General features: G+C 57.3%; 1 protein-coding gene across 1 annotated transcript in view; it reads left to right on the top strand.

The window, feature by feature from the left end:
- The window catches only part of DMBT1 (deleted in malignant brain tumors 1), a gene marked incomplete at its 5' end in the record, with an annotated part of 142,832 nt that overhangs the window by 104,412 nt on the left and 19,826 nt on the right, over positions 1-18,594 (top strand). The window contains 11 exons of the mRNA XM_012723453.1: positions 1,881-2,098; positions 3,728-4,045; positions 7,571-7,810; positions 8,471-8,782; positions 9,428-9,460; positions 10,988-11,141; positions 11,729-11,946; positions 12,711-13,022; positions 13,345-13,485; positions 14,375-14,425; positions 17,662-17,706. Coding sequence (XP_012578907.1) covers positions 1,881-2,098; positions 3,728-4,045; positions 7,571-7,810; positions 8,471-8,782; positions 9,428-9,460; positions 10,988-11,141; positions 11,729-11,946; positions 12,711-13,022; positions 13,345-13,485; positions 14,375-14,425; positions 17,662-17,706 — 2,042 coding nt within the window. The remainder of the gene's footprint in view (positions 1-1,880; positions 2,099-3,727; positions 4,046-7,570; positions 7,811-8,470; positions 8,783-9,427; positions 9,461-10,987; positions 11,142-11,728; positions 11,947-12,710; positions 13,023-13,344; positions 13,486-14,374; positions 14,426-17,661; positions 17,707-18,594) is intronic.

Genomic DNA, 18,594 nt, shown 5'->3' with positions numbered 1-18,594 from the left:
TTCTTTCTTTCTTTCTTTCTTTCTTTCTTTCTTTCTTTCTTTCTTTCTTTCTTTCTTTCTTTCTTTCTTTCTTTCTTTCTTTCTTTCTTTCTTTTCAGACTTAACAGGAGTTGCAAAGCAAAATTCTTGTAAACTCTTCTCAGGTTCACCAGACTAACATTTTAAAACAGTTGCAAGTCATGCCCCACATGATAAAAGATTAATGTCCATAATATACAATGAACTGAAAATACTCAACAATATAAAAATTTTGATTAAGAAATGAGTAGAGGGTCTGAATAGACAATTCTCCAAAAAGGCAGACAGCTGGCCAACAGGCACTTGAAAAGATGTCTATCACGTCTTATTAGGTAAATGCCAACAAAACCGAGAGATCACCTCACCCTTGTGAGGATGGTGAGCCTTTTGAATAGATGGCTGCGACCCAAAATAAGAGACAGGAAACAAGTCACGGAACGGAGGTGGCGAGGAAGGACCCTTATTCCCCTTACACATCGTTGATATGCGCGTACATTGACAGTTATTCTAAAAGACAGCTTGAAGATTTCTCAAAAATTAAAAGTAGAATTTGATATTATCCAGTTAACCCACAAAAAGTGACTTATTAATGTATTTGACTTAGTCTTCTTTTGATAATTTCTCTTTTGGTTTTTTTCCTAAAAAGATCATGAAATTCCCCTTCCCAGTTGCCCCTAGTTGTCCATGGGATACCATGTTCAGCCTCTCAGACCCTCTTTCTGCTTTCTCTAAATTGAGAACAAATAGGAAGCGACTCCACACACACACACTCACACACTGACACACACACACACACACACTGACTGACCACTCGAGGTGTGCTTTCTGCATCTTCTAAATATTGCCACAGAATGACGGAAGATGGGGGCATCATCGCCTCGCCTCGGACAGGGAGAGCATCCGTTTCCCAATGTCACTGCCATCGTTTATGCGTGACAGAAAGCCACCACCTGCCAGCTGTCTGTCCAGTCTCTGCACTGCACCCTTCGTATGCTTTCTCATGTTCCAGCATCACCCCAGTCCCAAGACAGGTGACCCTGTCATCGCCCGAGATGAGGACACTGAGGCTTAGCTTAGCCCACTCTTCCTGCCCTTTCACCAGCACGCGAGTCTGCAGGCTGGGTCTCCACAGCCCTGCATGATGCAGGTCACGCTGTCAGCCCAGAGGCACTGCAGGGCACTGAGAACCCGCCGCTGACTGAACTGTTGAGTTCAGCTGAACTGCTGCCGGTCCCCTGGGGTTTCAGGCATGCACCGAAACATATCCCAGACACTGGCTACCTTTGTTGCCTAAGTCCTAAGGACAATGCAGTGAGAGCCTTGAGCTCATGCCCCCCAAGCTGATAGGGTTTGTTCTCAGTTAATCTCCTGCTTGCAGGCACCCTAGTACACTTCCCTTGTAAATTACCAATGTGCAAATACCTTCAATATGCTCCCTTTGCTTTTATTTTAAAATCAAGAGATTTTCTTCCCAAGAATTTGGATATGGACAATTTTATAAAATATAGATGTAGGGAAATCTGTGTGGTCAATTACAAATTGATCCCTGGGTGACTTGACTGTTAAGAATGTGTTTTCAGTCTATGTTGTATTTCCCAATGTTCCACGGAGGTTGTGTTCAAACAAAACTATTATGATTTTGAATTTCTTCAAAATAAGTTATAACCGTAAGCCTCAAACCTTCACACACAAATAAGAGTAAGGCATCAGGTTAATAAAGGTTAATTCATATTTTACATATTTATGTGCAGTTTAAAATGTGGAATCCAAATCTTTGATCCTACGATAGTCATGATTTTCAGTAAAACTTTAAGCTTGAGGAGGCCCTAAACTGCCACTGACCCTCCACTTCAACTCCCCAGGCTGGAGGACATCCTTGGGTGTCCCTATGACTCCGTTGAAATCTTTGATGGCCCCAGGATTGCCTCTCTTTCCATGGGGAAGTTCTGTGCTTCGGTGGCCGTGATGTTTTTCTCCTCCTCGGACATCATGACAGTGGTATTCCGGAGCGACTCTATGATCACCAACAGCGGCTTCTATGCTCTGTTCAATGCTATTCCACAGAACGAAAGGAGTTCAGGTAGGAAGTGTCAGAAGGTTTTTGGTCTTTAAGAGACAACAGATGTTTAGTTTGGAACACCCCCTTGCTGGCAGAGGCCTGGATTCAGTTTTAGAAGAGTCTCATCATGCGCCTCACAAACCCTGCTCCGTAATACCTAGAAGTTTCCCATGAATCCTCCAACAGTGGAAATAAGGCAGTGATGGCCAGCCTGCGCATAAATGAACTAGCTGCTCCTGCCGGCAGGGTGCGGCAGAGGCCCTGGGCTGCCCGGGGCAACTGTCCAGAGTGCTGAAATCCAGAAGCCGCACTTTCACGAAGACTCAGTCCACCAGCGGGCCCACGTCACACTTTGCCTATAGTGGACTCTACATTCACCCAGATGAAAGGCTTGAATTCCCCTTCTCCACAGAGGCACTCACTCCTGATTCAGGTCCAACTTGAACCCACTAGCGCTGGGTCAATTTTGGGACTTCTGATGCTCAGAAGCCCCTGCAGCAGCCCCAGTAACTGGTCACCAGGAAACCAGGTAGTATATTCCTGGCTGCAGTTTAGCGTAGGGTGTTGTGTTTTGCATCTGAGTAAAGTAATTCTATACATACTTTACTATCAAAGGCATGTTTGAGACCTTGTTTGAGGGAGGTTGAATAAGGCCTAAGATTTGAAATCCATACCATTCATTGACTTAACATCACCATTCAATCATCCAACAGTATTTACTGAGGTCCTACAATGTGTCAGGTCTCATTATAGGCACTGAGAACCCTGAGCAACAGTACAATGAGGTTCCTAAGTGGCATTTACGGCGGTATGAATGGGGGCAGAGCGGGGAGGAACAAGTAATACATAAGATGATTTGGAGGTGGCAATAAGGGTTGGAACTACAATCCAAGTGGATGGTAGAGTGTGTTGGAGTGAGAGAGGTGCCACATTGGGTTGGAGGGGAGTAGGTGGCCTTGTTGAAGAGATACCCAAGAATGCTGGTGAGGGGACATTCTTAGCACAGGCTTTCAGGGCAGAAAGAGTTGGGTATGGTGGGAAAGCAGAAAGAAGGCCCATGCAGGAGAGCCCTGGACACAGTAGAGAAGGCTGTCCCTGGGGTGTGCCCAGGACACAGCAGGCCATCCCATCTGGCCACCGCTCATCCTCCCAGAAATAGCCATTCCCATGAAGTTTTATGAAAATATTGAAACCCTTTTGGCGAGGGTGACCTCAGGAAAGTAAATTAGTACTTATTCAAACCCTAACACAACATACGTCCAAAAAAGAAGCTGGGAGCCCACTTCCCCAATAACCCAGCATAGTGACACAGAAGAGCATGGGGCAAGACCCACAGAAGCTGTGGCGTCCCGGGTACTGAGGCTGGGCTCAGGCTCCCCCTCTCATGGACTCATCGCCTCTGGTGACACGCTGCTACTGTCCCATTTCACACCCAAGCATACTGAGGCCAGGGAAGAAGGACTCGTTCGGGGTTACAAAGCTAGAGACCAGTAGAACTGGCATTCAACCTGCTGCGTCTCACTCCTAAAGCCCTAAGCGCTACCTATTATGGGAATCAAGACAGCCTCAGGCTCTGCTCTGGTATGTCTGCTTAGCCACAGTCAAGGGAGCTAAATATCTTCCCTACTAAGAATAATGTCCTCTGTGTAGATGACGGGCCGGAGCTGCGGCTGGTAGGCGGTTCTGGACGGTGCTCCGGGCGCGTGGAGGTCCTCTACCAGGGGGTCTGGGGCACCGTGTGCGATGACCTGTGGGACCTGAACGAGGCGAAGGTGGTGTGCCGGCAGCTGGCGTGCGGATGGGCCATTGCTGCCCCAGGACAAGCCCATTTTGGCCCAGGCTCTGGAGACATCTTCCTGGACAACATTCAGTGCTCCGGAAATGAGAACCACCTTGGACAGTGCCCCAGCTCTGGCTGGTCAGACCACAACTGTGGCCACCACGAGGACGCAGGTGTCATCTGCTCAGGTAACTCTTCTGTGCAAGGTTCTTCCCACCTTGCAGCAGCACCTTAGGGGTGGGTGGGAGGCCCACTGGCCAGGGGAGCTCAAGACGGTGGGTGGCCCAGCCGCTGAGTGTCTCGTCAGCCAGGTGGGCAGAGAACACCAGGAGCCTGACTCCCTGCTGAGGGGGAACACAGTGGCACATAATTGCAGGCGCCCTTCTCCACAACCTCCCCCAGGTCTGGAGTGGCTTTTCCAAAGTCCAAATCTGCCATTATTCTTGTTCGTGTGACATGAAGTCAGCCTTCCTGAGACCTGCCCAGACTGAAAAACCACCACTTTGTCTTCCTAGAACTTAATTTGCATTTCCTAATTCACCTTGTTTCCTGCATGCAGAGGCTGGAGAGTGGGCTCCAGAGGCAACTGCGGTGCCCTCAGGTAGGCCCAGCACTGAACTTCCGGGATCTCTGCAAAGCAAATAGGAAGCCCAGCCCCCGTCTGACCTGGACATTGGAGGACACACACGTCGGGAGTTTTAGAGTTCCCGATGTCTGGCATGCCTCTCAGACCAGCCCCTCAGCATCTCCAGGGTCACACCTACTCGTCCTCGTAGATAAAGCTCCCTGTGTGCAGCTGAGGTCGAGAGTCTGTAACTCAGACAATGAGCCTCTAAGAGCCAAATTTCCCAAGTGAAATGACATCTGGAACTCTCCGCTCTGATCAGCAGAGCAAGGAATGGAAGGAGGATGGAGGTTCTATCCCCAGGCTGAGGGGATGCTCCATCTGGAAAGGAGGGAGGAGGAAGCGCTGGCTCTGGGAATGGGGTTAGGAAACACAAGCTCAGGGAAAACGAAGCTACACCGCTCCCACTCCCCGTGGGTCACGAGCAGACTCGCAGGAGAAGTGAAGCCACTTGGGCTCCACTGTGGGCTTCCTGGCTTAGCCCCACCCGGGAAAGGAGGGGAGGGAAGACTCTCTGGAACCTGCACCAGATTCTGTGCCTCGGTGACCTTCTCCCAACACAAGGTCAGCTGGTCAGAGCACATGTGGTCCTGCTGCCACAGCCGGTGCCTCTCCAGAACGGGGCCTCAGCTACCACTGGCCCCAGCCAGCCTCCTTACAGCCCTGCCCGTGGGCCCCCCCAAGTCCTACGATTTCCTGCTGAAGGAAGGGAGGGGCTGCACCCCAGAGGAGGGAGAAAAGTCAGTGAGTGAATCCACACCATGTGTTAAGACCCAAGGGCAGCAATAGCTTTATTCGTGGGCTTGGGCGTAAGATGATTTGATGATGCGAAGCATTTCTGACTTTTTCTGGTTTTGATTTTGCAGCGCCCATTCTTCCGGTCCCCGTGCGACAAGGTAATGCTTTCATGGAACTATAACCTGTAGAAAGTGGAATCTCTCTGATCACGCATAAAAGCCAAGCAGACTTGTGTCTGTCCTGGCAGCCTGAGGGGAAGGGCCAGTGGGACAGAGCCTAGCAGTGTGTAGGAGATGCAGGTGGTGTACCACTGAGGTGGGCTGGTTTGCATGGTAGGAAACGGCGTGTCCAGACCCCTCCCCAGGGTCACCCACACTCAAGTCTAAGGTCCTGCCCACCAGCCTTCCATCTTTCCTCCTCCCTTGGCCCCTCTCAGGGTTCACTCATGCCCCAGCTAAGCCACAGCTGTGTCTGTACCAGCCTGACCCTTCTGTAGTGTGACTCCGCTGTGGAGCTTGACGAGTGTAGACTCTGAATCTGGGAAGATGCCAGTTGTGTGTGATGAAGCCAGCCAGGGCCTCTTGTCTGCTTTTACAGGAGGAAGTAACTCTTGTGGAGGAGTGATTTCAAGTCTCTCGGGCACCTTCTCCAGCCCCTGGTACCCAGCAAACTACCCCACGGACGTGGAGTGTGTCTGGGTGATCCATGTGGCTGAGAAGTTCCACATAGAACTGAAGATCCCAAGTCTAAAGTAACCAGCTTTGTATATTCTCTGTGTTACAAGCCAGATCAGACCAGTGCTTTCCTCAAAGAGATGGTCTTTGTCCTTTAGGGCCACTAGGCCAAAATGCCACAGACTTAGCTGAATAGAAGTGTAATTCTCACAGTTCGGGAGCCTGGGGGTCAAGCTAGACACACGTGGCCCTACACACACTCACACACACACACACACACACGAGCTTTGCTTTACAATAGACTTGTAAAAATTGTCTCCATGTTTTTAGATGCCATTTTAGTCTTGCTAAGTGAAATGCTTCCTGCTTTTTAGTAAAGTGACTTCTCAGACTGCTAGAAAGTGACTTCTGAGACTGTCATATCACCTGTCATCACCACACCATTGTTCCCATACACACTAAGGTTATCCCTTTGCTTATTTTAAAAATGGGTTATTTTTAGGTGTTTGGCTTTTAATTTCACTGGAACAATGCGTTCTGCAAAAATGCGTTTTAAAAATTCAATAGTCTGTGTATGAGTGCTATCATGTCCTTTGTGTGTATAGACACACACACACATATTACACGGTGAGAACACATAATGTATATGCATCTAAGGCTGCCTACTGCTGTTTAAGTGCAAAAGTTCACAGTTCACATTTTTATCATGTTAAATATTAGATGTTCTTTATTTTATTATTATTATTTTTTTATTTGTACAGAACTGGGGTACAGGCCAGAGATGCAGAGGGTGGGAGGATTCACCAGAGACAGAGTGGGGAGCAGAACAGGCAGGTCGACGAAGTCCACTGCTGAGGGGAGCAGCAGGCGGTCAGGAGAGGTCTGCCGCGCCATGTGGGTTACCTCTGGGGCAGGCAGGGATTGAACTCATGCTGCAGTAGCTGCAGTGAGCTTTGTAGTGCTGCGCTTCAACCTGTTGTGCCAGCAGGGAGGGCCCAGGTATTAGATGTTCTTTAAAAATCTATTTGTCGAGCCCCTTTGAAGGTCTAGGAATGGGTGGGTAGTGTCGAAGGAGACAGACAAGTTCTCTGCCCTGGGAAGTTTACATCCCGGGTGTGGAGACAACAACCAGCAGCTCGGTGCATGATGCTGATCACCATGAAGAAGAGAATGTGCCACACACGGTGTAGGGAGGAGGGTGAGACAGTGTCAGGTGGCCGGCCGGAGCAGCGCGCTCATCGCCTAGGTTGAGGAGACACATTACGGAAACAGAACTTAAACCGGCAGTTCTGGGCCCTGGGGACGAGAGTCTTGCCCAACAGGCCCCTGGAGATTTGACAGCCGCCAGCGCTTCTCCCCACTCGGGGTCTTCTTAGAGTTTGGCCCAGTGAGACCCTGATGGACACTGTCAGCACGTTCCCACAGCCCAGGGGGTGCAGCGACAGCGTGAAAGAGCCGGGACTTTCAGCGTAGAGAGGGTGATGGCGGGAGAGACCAAAGCCACCAGATCTGTTGGCAGACGACAGAAGCGGCACAGGCGAGAGGCGGTGAAAAGCCGGCGCCGGGAAGCAACAGGAGGGGGTCCCCGTGGTGTGTGTGGTTGGTGTGGGGGTGACACCGTTTCTGTCTGGACACCACAGGGGAGACGTCCCAGCCCCTTTGTCCGGCCCCTCCAGGAGCCCCGCCTTTCGCCCGCAGGCTGGAGGACATCTACGGTTGCCCTTACGACTTCGTGGAAGTGTTCGACGGGCAGCAAAGAGCCTCGCTGTCCATGGGCAGGTTTTGTGCAGGGGCAGAGCTCACGTTCTTCTCCTCCTCGAACATGGTCACCGTGGTGTTCAGAAGTGACGCCATGATCACCAACACGGGCTTCTACGCGCTGTTCAACACGGTCCAGCAAGAAGAGCCGGAGAGCGGTGGGTCCCTGCCCCATCCCTGGGGAGGCCCCCTCACCTGCCTCTTCCCCCTGTAGGGGCGGAGACGCTTTCTGGACCTGTCCTCCAGGGTCCCCGGCACCCACACTGCCTCTAAGGGCACCCGCCCGGCCCTCAGCCAGCTCCGCACTCGCTGTCCCTTCCCCAAAGCATCCCGGCTGCAGCGACTGGTGGCTGAGCCCTGGTCTCCCTGGGCTTTGTGTGTAGGTGAAGGAGCCAGGTGAGAACCCCCTTCTTCTCCAAGGGAAAGGAAAATCCTTCTGGAGTAAAACTCCGACTGTAGCTGCCAGCCCTCCGTCCAGCTGACTCCAGCACAAACATCACCCAGCACACGGAGCCTTGTAGGCTCCGCAGCAGGCAGTGGGAGCAGCAGTCCAGCCTGTGCTTGCAGTGACCTCGCCGTGTGCCTTCTAACCAGGTTGCTTTTGAGAGCCGCAAAGGGCCCTGAGATAACTCACAGGCGGTATCTGACCTGCAGCACATACCTGGACCACTGCGGACGCACCGGGACACGGGCCCACCCCGGCCTGGCAGCTTAGTATAGAAAACTGAGCCGCAGGCCGGAGGACGTTCTCACCGCGCGCGAGGCGCCGGCGTCTGGGGACAGCCCCGCCGCTCACAGGCCTGTCCCCCCCGCCCCAGGTGTGTCGCTGAGGCTGGTGAACGGCAGTGACCGCTGCCAGGGCCGCGTGGAGGTGTGGCACGGCGGGGCCTGGGGCACCGTGTGTGACGACAGCTGGGACCTCCTGGACGCCGGGGTGGTGTGCCGGCAGCTGGGCTGTGGCCAGGCCCTGTCGGCCCCCGTGCAGAGCTACTTCCACGGAGGCACCGGCCGCATCGTGCTGGACGACGTGCAGTGCACCGGGAAGGAGGCGCGGCTGTGGCAGTGTCTGCACAGCGGCTGGTTCTCCCACAACTGCGGGCACCATGAGGACGCCGGCGTCGTCTGCACCGGTGAGCAGCCCGGAGGGGCCCGGCCCCGCCTCCGGGAAGGGAGACGTGGAGGCCAGGAGGTTGCTCAGAGCCTGGCCTCCCGCTGCCCGGGAAAGCCGCGCGCTTAGGGGCTCGTTCTCTCCCTTAAGTCGCCGAGTCCGCACCTGCCAAGGCCCCGCCTGCAGTGTGGCGGGCAGAGAGCCCTGTGGGTCACGGACGCCAGCTCCCAGGGGCCGGCCTGCGCACGGCCACTGTCCTCTCTCCTGGCCGGGCGTAGGCGCTGGTGTCCTGGGCCACTGCCCGCGTGGCCGGCACTAGGCCCGGCACGTGAGTGCAGATGATGTTCATGGTCTCGAAGACTGTGAGACCCTTGACAGACTCAGAGGGTTTCCCGGGTCACACGGAGACCTGAGCTCCGGAAGCACTGCCTCCTGGGCGGGGGAGAGGGGGTCAGCGGGGCTCTGCTACGAACACCCCCTCTGCCCCAGAACTGACCATCAGCAAGTAAAGGTCATCGCCGCGCCCCGTCGGGGCAGACAGGCATGTCTCGGCCCAGCCGCTCCCACCTGCCAGGGTAGGACGCTTCTGAGCCCAAAGAAAGACCGGTTTCCCTTTTAATTCTGCCTGCCTTACGCCATCACTTCTTCTCGCTTCGTCTTTGGCTAGGTGTGGACGGCAACGCAGACGTGACACAGACAGGTACTGTCCTCCCTGCGTTCCAGCCAGTTCCGGGTCTCCGGTGTGCGAGCGCCCGGTGACTCTAGCCCGCACCAGACACCGTGCAGATAAGTTCTCCGCGGCTAGTCCACGTCAGCACTGCGGCCCATGAGCGCTGACCAGCAGGGGGTGGGGCACCGAGGATGGGAGCGGTGGGCGCAGGGGTCTCAGGCCCACTGCTGAGTAGGAGTCTGCTGAGAAGAGAGCGAACTGCCTGCAGAGGTGGCGTGCTAGGGGGGTCGGGGCGCACGGGGGCAGGAGCCCAGATTCAGACCCCAGCCTGCCCTCCCACCCCCCGCACGCTGTGCGCTGACGTCCGAGCTCCTCAGGGCCAGCGTCGCCTCTGTCCACGGGCGCGCAGGGAATCCCCAGCTGAGAGAGCCACTGGTTGTTGGTATTTCGAGGGAATGTTCTGAACAGAAGTCCTTGCTCCAGGCATCACTTTTCCTGTGTCTTTTTCAGACTTGGCTGGTGACAGCGTCCTCCTAGGTATGGCAGGTTTTTTTTTTTAATATAATAGTTTATTTTTACATCATTTTGTGCCTTTCCCTATCTCAGTTGTAATCCCTGGGGGCTTCCCATCACCAGATCACCTGTGTGCCATCACCACAGTCCAGTGCATTTCCCTCCACCCCCGTTTTTGACCCCATTCCCCACTCCACCCTCATAAAATGTCTCTGGTAGATATTTGTTCATGTTTTTGTTTCCCCTGGTCCTTTATGCTCCTGCTATGAATGAAACCATCTGGTATTTTTCCTTTTCTTTCTGGCTTATCTCACTCAGCATGATCTCTTCCAGCTCCATCCATGTTGCCGCAAAAGGCCTGAGGTTTATCTTTTTGACGGCTGAGTAATATTCCACTGTGTATTTGTTAGGTGCAGCCGTTTTATTTAAGCCATGACCTGCCTTATAGTTGCTTTGTCTCCCCAGAGCGCCTGCAGTAGCCCCCAAAAGAATCTCTGCCATTTACCTGCGGGACCCTGTGGCACAGGGGGCGGAACCCCCATACGCCCCAGCCCTGCCCTTGGCATCAGCTGGGTGTGTTTTAAGGTGCCATGGCCCTGTTCTCAGGGCTCATCGCTCTGTGCTGCCAGGGGCTTCTCGGCTGGGCCATTTTGTAGCGGCGGACGGAGCGAGCACCTTCCGGGGCTGCTGTCCTTAGGCTCCTTTCCCCGCTTCGAGTTGTATTGATTTAGCACTTACGTAACTCCGTAGCCTGGGGAGGGCGGGCTCACCTGCCCGTGCCACATCCCCCCCTCCGGGGCTCCAGGGCTGCTGTCGGCTCATCCCGCCATTCACCGCACGTTCTGCTCCCCGTGTGTGTCAGCCTACGAGCGCGAGCATCTTCTGGGCAAACTGCCGAGTCTGCAAAGCTCAGGTGTTCCGTTGCCCACACAGGTGGCCCCGCAGCAAGGCTCCCACTCCTGCTCTCGCCCTCCCCTCTCGGCCCCTCTCAAAACACCCATAGGCCAGTGACTGCCTGAGGTGCTTCTTCGCTCTTTCTTGCAGATGAAAATTTCCAGTGTGGCGGTTTGCTCACAAATCATTCGGGCTCCTTCTCCAGCCCTTGGTATCCTAAAAAGTACCCCACAAATGTGGTGTGTGCCTGGGACATCCAGGTGGACAGCAGGGCTCACGTGAAGCTGACCCTGGAAGTGCTGGAGTGAGTACACGTGGCGGGCACGGTTACGGCCCACGCGCCCCCCCGCCACCCAGAGTGACCTGTGCTGCTCCAGAAGTGAGGACGGTCTCGGAAGCTCAGACCGTCACAGTGGTTAGAATTTGGAGCACAGAGATTGTCTAGCCCAGCAGTTCTGTCCCGACAGGTGGTCTCAGGTGTGCTGACGGGAGCCGGCAGCCCCCCATAGCAGCCGTGCATTGGGGTCCCCTAAGCCCCGCTACGGCTGGTACCCATGTAGCTGTCTGTGGAGGCAGTACTCCTGGGGAATGACCGGGAGCACGAGGAGACAGCGGCTGGCAGGCTGGGGAAAGCGCTTTGCCAACACCCCCCATCCTGCTTTATTCTCTTCCTGTGCCCATGACCCATAATCCAAAAATGCAATAGAATGAAAAACTAAAAAGTTCTAGAAGCAGGAGATATCCTGCCTATGTCCTCAACACGGTGGTTTCCTCCGGCCTGTGGGGGATGCAGGTGTCAGCCAGACGCGGCTGAGCCAGTGTGTATCGGGGGGGCCGTGGGGGTGCTGCCGGGTGGCCGGCGGCTGAGCCCGACCGCAACGTCCGTCGCAGGATGGAGAACTTCTACGGCTGTCCCTACGACTTCGTGGAGGTCTTCGACGGCCCGCAGAGCGAATCTTTCTCCCTGGGGCGGTTCTGTTCCGGCACAACCCCAATATTCACCTCCTCCTCGAATCGTCTGACGGTGATCTTCCACAGCGACAACATCATCACCAACGCCGGCTTTTACGCCTCCTACGAGTCTCTCCTACAGGATGAGAACGACACGGGTAGGTGCTCCCTGCCCGCGGGGCTCACGGCGGACTGAGCGGCCGGCTCACCCCAAACCCGGGCGCTGGGGATTGGCCCGGGGTCCCAGCTGTCCTTAGCTCGCCCCAGAGCTGACTGGAGAGAGGAGTGAGCACCCACAGTGCCAGGGAGCACGCCCCCACATACACCTGACGCGGGGGCGCACCTGCGGGGCTCAGGAGGCCTCACAAAGGGGCCCTCTCGCGCTGCTGTGCTGCTGTGGACAGGAACCAGACGCCAAAGGGGTGGGGAGCAGGGGGTGAGCAGGAGGAGCTCCACGCCCACAACCACGGCGCTTTAATGACACTGGAGCTCAGTGGCTCTGGGTGAAAATCCCGGGGGGTGGAGGGGCAGGAGGAGACTGGACTGAGTCACGCGCCGGCCTGGGAGGACGAGGCCGATGAAAGCCCCTGCCTTTCCGAGCTCGCTTGCTAGTGGGGAGGGGAGCACCCCTCTTGGTGAACGTTACCTCCCTGGGGTGCTCCCTGCGCTCAGGGCTTACCCCCCGCCCCAGGCTGCCTGGGAAGGGCCTTCTAACCCCCGCACGCCCCTCGGCCTCGCACAAAACCACACTGCCGGCAGAGACTGGGCCCGCAGGGCTTTGCTGCCCCCTGGAGGCTTTGCTGCCCCCTGGAGGCCCTGCAGTCCCCCCCACCCCCCGGGGAGGGGACCTGGGGCTGATGGCCAGAGGGAGCCCAGGCCCCGCTCGGGGCAGCACGGAGCCCTGACCCGCTGTCCCCCCCAGACGTGGCCCTCCGGCTGACGGGCGGTGGCCACCCGTGCGAGGGCCGCGTGGAGCTGCGCCGCAGTGGCTCCTGGGGCACCGTGTGCGACGACGGCTGGGACCTGCGGGAGGCCCAGGTGGTGTGCCGGCAGCTGGGCTGCGGGGAGGCCCTGGCGGCGCCTGGGCGGGCGCGCTTCCAGCAGGGCCTGGGCCCCATCGCCCTGGACGACATGGAGTGTGCCGGCCTCGAGGCGCGGCTGTGGCAGTGTCTGCACAGCGGCTGGTTCTCCCACAACTGCGGGCACCACGAGGACGCCGGGGTCATCTGCGCAGGTGGGCCCCGGGGGGACAGCGTCCAGCTGGCGTCGTCTGCTCAGGTGGGCCCCCGGGGGTGGGGGGCAGCGTCCAGCTGGGGTCATCTGCTCAGGTGGGCCCCGGGGCGGAAGCGTCCAGCCGGGGTCATCTGTTCAGGTGGGCCCCGGGGGGGGAGCGTCCAGCCGGGGTCATCTGCTCAGGTGGGCCCCGGGGAGCGGGGGCAGCATCCGGCCCAGCCACAACGCTCCCATGCTGGACAGTGCCCAGGTCACAGTGCGCAAGCGTCAGCCACCCGTGGGCCCCCCACACCCGCTCCCCACTCTCCCCACTTTACCTTGAGTCCTCTCGTGGCGCTTCAGCGAGGGCGCCCTCCCGGGAATTGTCCTGCTCCGTGTCACGGAGCCAGGACCCTTTGCCTCTCATGCGCGAGATGTAACCACACACGCAAGGGCCAGCAAAACTGTCCAGATGGCGGCGAAAGGTGAGTGCTCTGGTCTGGTCAGCTCCCGCCGAGCACGTCTGAAACACCTGCAGACCAGACTGGGCAGAAACGCGAGTTCCCGCAGGATCGTGTAACACTTGCAAGAGGAGAAACCGCGGTCACTGAGCTGCCCCAAGCTCGGGAACTTCTGCGGGGCGACTTCCTCCTGTCCTAGGGGACCCTGGAGGTCGAGGGGCCTGGCCTGCGGCTCCTATCCCTTTCTATCCCAGTGGAGTTTCCAGCTGGGTTCCCGGGGCCCCCAGTTCTCGTCGCACCCCTCTGGGCGTGTCTGTCAGCTACACCTGAGCCAGGCAAGAATCAGTGCCCTGAGCTAGCAGGAGCGGAGCCCACGGAGCAGGACGGCCCAGGCCAGAGGGCTGGGAGGGGCCAGGGCCCAGCAGGCTGCAGACGGGGCAGGGGTGACGTGGAGCTACACAGGGCTGGGCTCTGAGCTGTCCTTCCTCCTGCCCTGGCCTCCAGGCCTCCAGTGCCGCCCCTCCCTCCTGTAGCCAAGGTCCCTGTCCTTAAGATAAGCCTGGGGCCTCTGCCCTTTGCAAGCTGACGCTTACTCTGGGAGGGACTCACCCAGGAGGAGTCACCAAGCCCAACCAGCAGGAGGTCCCCACCCTAGGGACCATCTCCAGGGCCACAAGTTGCCCTGCAAACCACCAAAAGGACATTGCTATGTCAGCTGGGCAGAAATGCTCCCTGTGGCCCGGGACATCAGTGTCACCACGGTAGCCCAGGGCCAGCCTAGATGCCCAGACTGGGCGCAGCTTCTCCACAGAATGACATGTGCCTTTCTGGGTCACATAAGCCAGTCTCTCCCACGGGTTTAAGAAGAATGAAGGCGCATGAGCTACCCCTCACCTGTGATTTCTCTCTCCAGCCTCCCGGCACAATGCAACGGCCTCAGCTGCTGGGAGCTACCCACCTTCAGGTAGGTCTGTAGTGTGTTTTGTTTATGGTGGTCTCTGAAGGATGCTTCTTCTTTTTTTTTTTAAGACTTATTTAACTGGGGTACTGGCCAGAGGTGCAGGAGTGATGGGAGGGTTCCCCAGAAGCAGAGCAGGGAGCAGAACAGGCCGACTGACGAAGTCCGCTGCTGAGGGGTCAGGAGAGGTCTGCCGCCCCTGGCCAGGGGTTGAACGTGCTGTGAAGCAGCTGCAGCGAGCTTCATGGTACTGTGCTTTAACTTGCTGTGCCCAGGGAGAGCCCTGAAGGATGCCGTTTTGACTTTAAAGTGTGTCTATTTAAAAAGGAACCTACCTACCATCCAAGTGCTTGGATCTCCTCGCCTTGCGTGGGATCCTTGTGCTCACGCCGTGGCGGGTAGGTACGCCCTGCAGAGCAAGGTCTCAGGGAGGGGATCACTGGAGTCACGACCTGGATGACCCTCTGGGCGCAGAGTCCGCCAGCAGCAGGCCGAGTGTTAGATCTGTTTGGCCCTGAATCAAGACGTGTAACTGTCTCCTTTTTCTATCTGTCCTCAGCATCTTTCCCAGAACCCACAGAGGTGCCCACGTCCGCAGGTAATCCCGTCCTCAGTCCTCAGCTGCCTTCCCTTTGTAGAGTGTTAGCTCAGAAAACCCCAGCATGCCTGTGGGGGCCCCTGCCCCTGCTGGAAAACCCCTCCAGGGGCTCCGGCCCCGGGAGCGTCTGCTGCCAGAGGCAGGGCTGGGAACACATAGGCTCGCCTGGAAAGCCCGTGGCTGGAAAGTGAGAGGAAGTTGTGAGGTGCATGAAGGGCTGATGGCCTTGCCAAGCTGAGCCTTCAGGTCATCCGTCGACGCCCGGCCTAATCCTTGCGAGGGCCTCGTTACTCCAAATCGGCCAGGCTGGGGACTTGCCACGAGTCCCTGCTAGCCGCACCCACCTGAAATTATGACTTCCAGAGAATCCACCACCTTCCCCCACTTTGCGGCTGAGGGTGACAGGTGGCGGGCAGGTGGGACGCTGCCCGGCCCCTGCAGCTGAAGGAGGCCGAGGAGGCCATCTCTAAACCACAGCGCAGCCCAGCCCCGGGCAGTCTGTCCCCCGCACACCCCCGCTCCATGGACGAGCCAGGCTGTTTTCTATTCTGCATCACGGCCAGGTCTATTTTCGTGCTGACTCCCCATTATTTCCGTAACTACATTTTACTGTCTGAATGTCTAGAGGTGGGTGCTTTGAGGGCAGAAATTGTGTTATTCACTGAACCCTCCTTCTGTACCCCAAAAAATACCTAGCATATTAAAGCAAGATAAACATAGTTAGGGTTAAAAAAAAAGGGGGGGGGAGTTACGGAGGCTGGTGAGGAAACCAACACCTGGGAAGACTGGGGCACCCTGCAGCCCCAAATCGCCTCCATTCCTGCTGTGAGTTCCCCAGCTGTGTCCAGGCCCCACTCCTACCCTTGGAATCTGGGGCTCGGGCTTCAGCGGCTGTCCCGCACACTCCCTGGAGGGGGGCTGTTGTCACTGGACCCACACGTGCGGGGCACAGGAGATTTGCACACATGGCAATTCTCGGGCAGAGATGGTTTCTCGTGAAAACTCCAACAGACCTTGAATGTCAGAAACCAAGATTTTGGAACGCAGATGGTGGTGGCGAGGGACAGCCGCTTCGCAGCTGTGTGATGCCAGCGGCAAGGGAACACACAACATTTCCTAGCTCCCTGCAAGCTCAGAAGTCACGCGAAGGCGCACCCAAGGCCAGCGCTAATGAAGTGAATAGAACCGGCTCGTTATTGCATGTCAGCGCAGGATTCTGGGAGAGGTGGTGCTCTCTGGATGAGCCTGGTGGGGGGGTGTCATTGTCCTGTGCGTCCACCAGATATGGGCCTGCAGCTGGTGTGAGGGCCGAGCAGGTGTGAGGCCGAGTGGACGTCTGCCACACCGACACCTGGGGCTCCGTGTGAGGCGACAGCTGGTCCACCCAGGACGCCCGTGCGTTCTGCAGGCAGCTGGGCTGCGCCTGGCTGTGTCTGAGCTCCCAGGGGGCCAGCTTCAGCCCCGGGTGGGCAAGTCCTCCTGGATGACATCAGCTGCACAGAAAGCGAGGCCTCCCCGGACCAGTGCCCCCACGCTGACTGGCTCGCCCTCCACTGTGGGCGTCTCTGCTCAGGCGGGCCTGGCGCTCCTGGGCTGGTCGCAGCTGCCCCGGCCAGGCTGCCGGTGCAGAGAGAGCCCGCCACTGCCCCCAGCCCCTCGACCTGCCCCAGGCCCAGGCCAGGGGGCTCTGTCCTGAGTCTGACACGCCGCCAGCTGAAGCCTGGGCGCGTCCCCAATGTGTCTGCAAAGGTTCATCCTTGTGCAACCAAGTAATGTTGAGAGGTTTAAGCTAGATCCACCAGGTAGGCTGCTCAGCCGCGCTGCAGACACACCAGCGTGCTCAGACCTGCTCACTGGTGCTGCTGCTTTAGTTTCTAAGGCAAATTCTGCCGCCCCCTGGCCCAGCGTGTGTGCCAGGCGGTGCGGCCCCCACCTGGCCGTGGAAGCCCAGAGAGGGCAGCGCCGGTGCTCAGGGCAGCTGTCCCTGGGGCGTGTGGCTCACCCCTGAGCGGAGGGGCTCTGTCTGCCCCCGCACTCACCCTGCTCTTACCCATGTGTCTCCTTTATCTCGGCAGTTTCCGCAGCGGCTGCACAAACAGGTATCTGTGCGTTCACGCCCCGTGTCAGCTTGTCAGTGACCGGCCATCCAGTGCAGGGCCCACTCCTGGGTCCCTTCCGAGCGCTGGCCCCAGCCCCCCCCCCAAGCAGAGACCACCAGAGGGAGGGGCTGGTGGGTGCCGCCTCCCAGGCGCAGACCTGTGCTCAGCAGCCCACAGGGTGGTGGCTCAGGCCCCCGAGGACAGGAGGGCCTGGTGGCCGAAGGCCCTCCGCTGGCCTTCTCCTCGGCCTGCGGCCTGACCTGCGACCCAGGATGCCTCAGGTCAGCTTGAGCCCAGACCCGGCACCCCGAGGGCCCCACCCGCATGGCCCCAGTGTCAGTTTTGCTCCCCATTGTCTTGCTGTTGGTCAGCAGAATGTGTGCCCAGGTGTGAGCCCGCATCACACTTCAGGGGGACCTGTCTGACTGGAGCCTGGAGGGGGAGGTTCGCGGGCACCTGACTGAGGAGAACTTAGGAAGAGGGGACCATGGGCTCCCGCGGCCGGCAGAGAGCGCGCGTGACGCCCTTTCTCCTTTCGTGTTTAGTTCCTGCAGCTGCCGAGGCACAAGCACCCGTGTTCCCGCCCACAGGTACGCGCTCCAGCCTTAGGTCGGACGCGGTGTTCTCTTGGCGGGGGCCAGCGTGAGGCCAGAGGGACACCTCAGCCTGACGTCCCCGGCCAGGGCCCGTGTGGGGTCCTGTCCTGTCCGTGTGGGGTCCAGCCGGGTCACCCAGCACACCCAGCAGCGTTGGTAGAAGGTCTGGACCAGGCCCGACCTGAAGGCGGCCCCAGAGCCAGCCCCAGTCTCCGGGACTCAGAATCCACTTTGGGCTTGGGGTCACTGGGCCAGTGCCTGAGCTTCGTGCAGCGCGAGGCCCTCCCTCTCTTCCGCTCGCTTTTCCAGCCCTCAACCTCCTCCATCACCGCCCCCCAGTCCCCATAGATCATTTTTAGGCTGAAACAAAGTGAAGCTAAATTTCTTCTGACAATTTCCTGATATCCTTTGAAAAGCCTGGTTTAGAAAAGCAATGTCTGAGCTCTTCGCATACAGCCGAATTGTCTGGAATTTTTAGAGGCACAAACGGAAAAAAAGTGGTCAGTGGTTGACACATATGTCTTCTTGAATCCACCATGCGGCCCGAAGCCCCATAAAGAAACTACCCTCCAGGAAAAGCAGTCGGAAGACAAAATAACTATGAACTAGTGGATATTCCTAAATGAAGTGCGTGTCTGAGGTGAAGCGGCTAAGGACGGGCTTGGCCCAGGGAGAAGGAGAAGCGGGAGGTTGAGGAGGAGCGGGTGGGAGAAGAGCTTGCTCCTGCTAAGGTTTGATGTGTCAGCTTAGCTGGGGAGATCGGCTCGATCCCGTCTCTTGGTCATTGTGGAAGAGAAAGGAAGAAATAGAAAGTAGAAGATTGTGTTAAAGACTCCTGTGGCCCAGGGGGGAAAGACTTTCTTTCTTTCTTTTTTTTCCCAA

Source organism: Condylura cristata, unplaced genomic scaffold (genome assembly GCF_000260355.1).
Source record: "Condylura cristata isolate star-nosed mole 26May11 unplaced genomic scaffold, ConCri1.0 scaffold00011, whole genome shotgun sequence".
Classification (NCBI taxonomy): Eukaryota; Metazoa; Chordata; class Mammalia; order Eulipotyphla; family Talpidae; genus Condylura; species Condylura cristata.
Note: the sequence above shows the minus strand (reverse complement) of the source record. Positions and strands in the feature narration are given on the sequence as shown.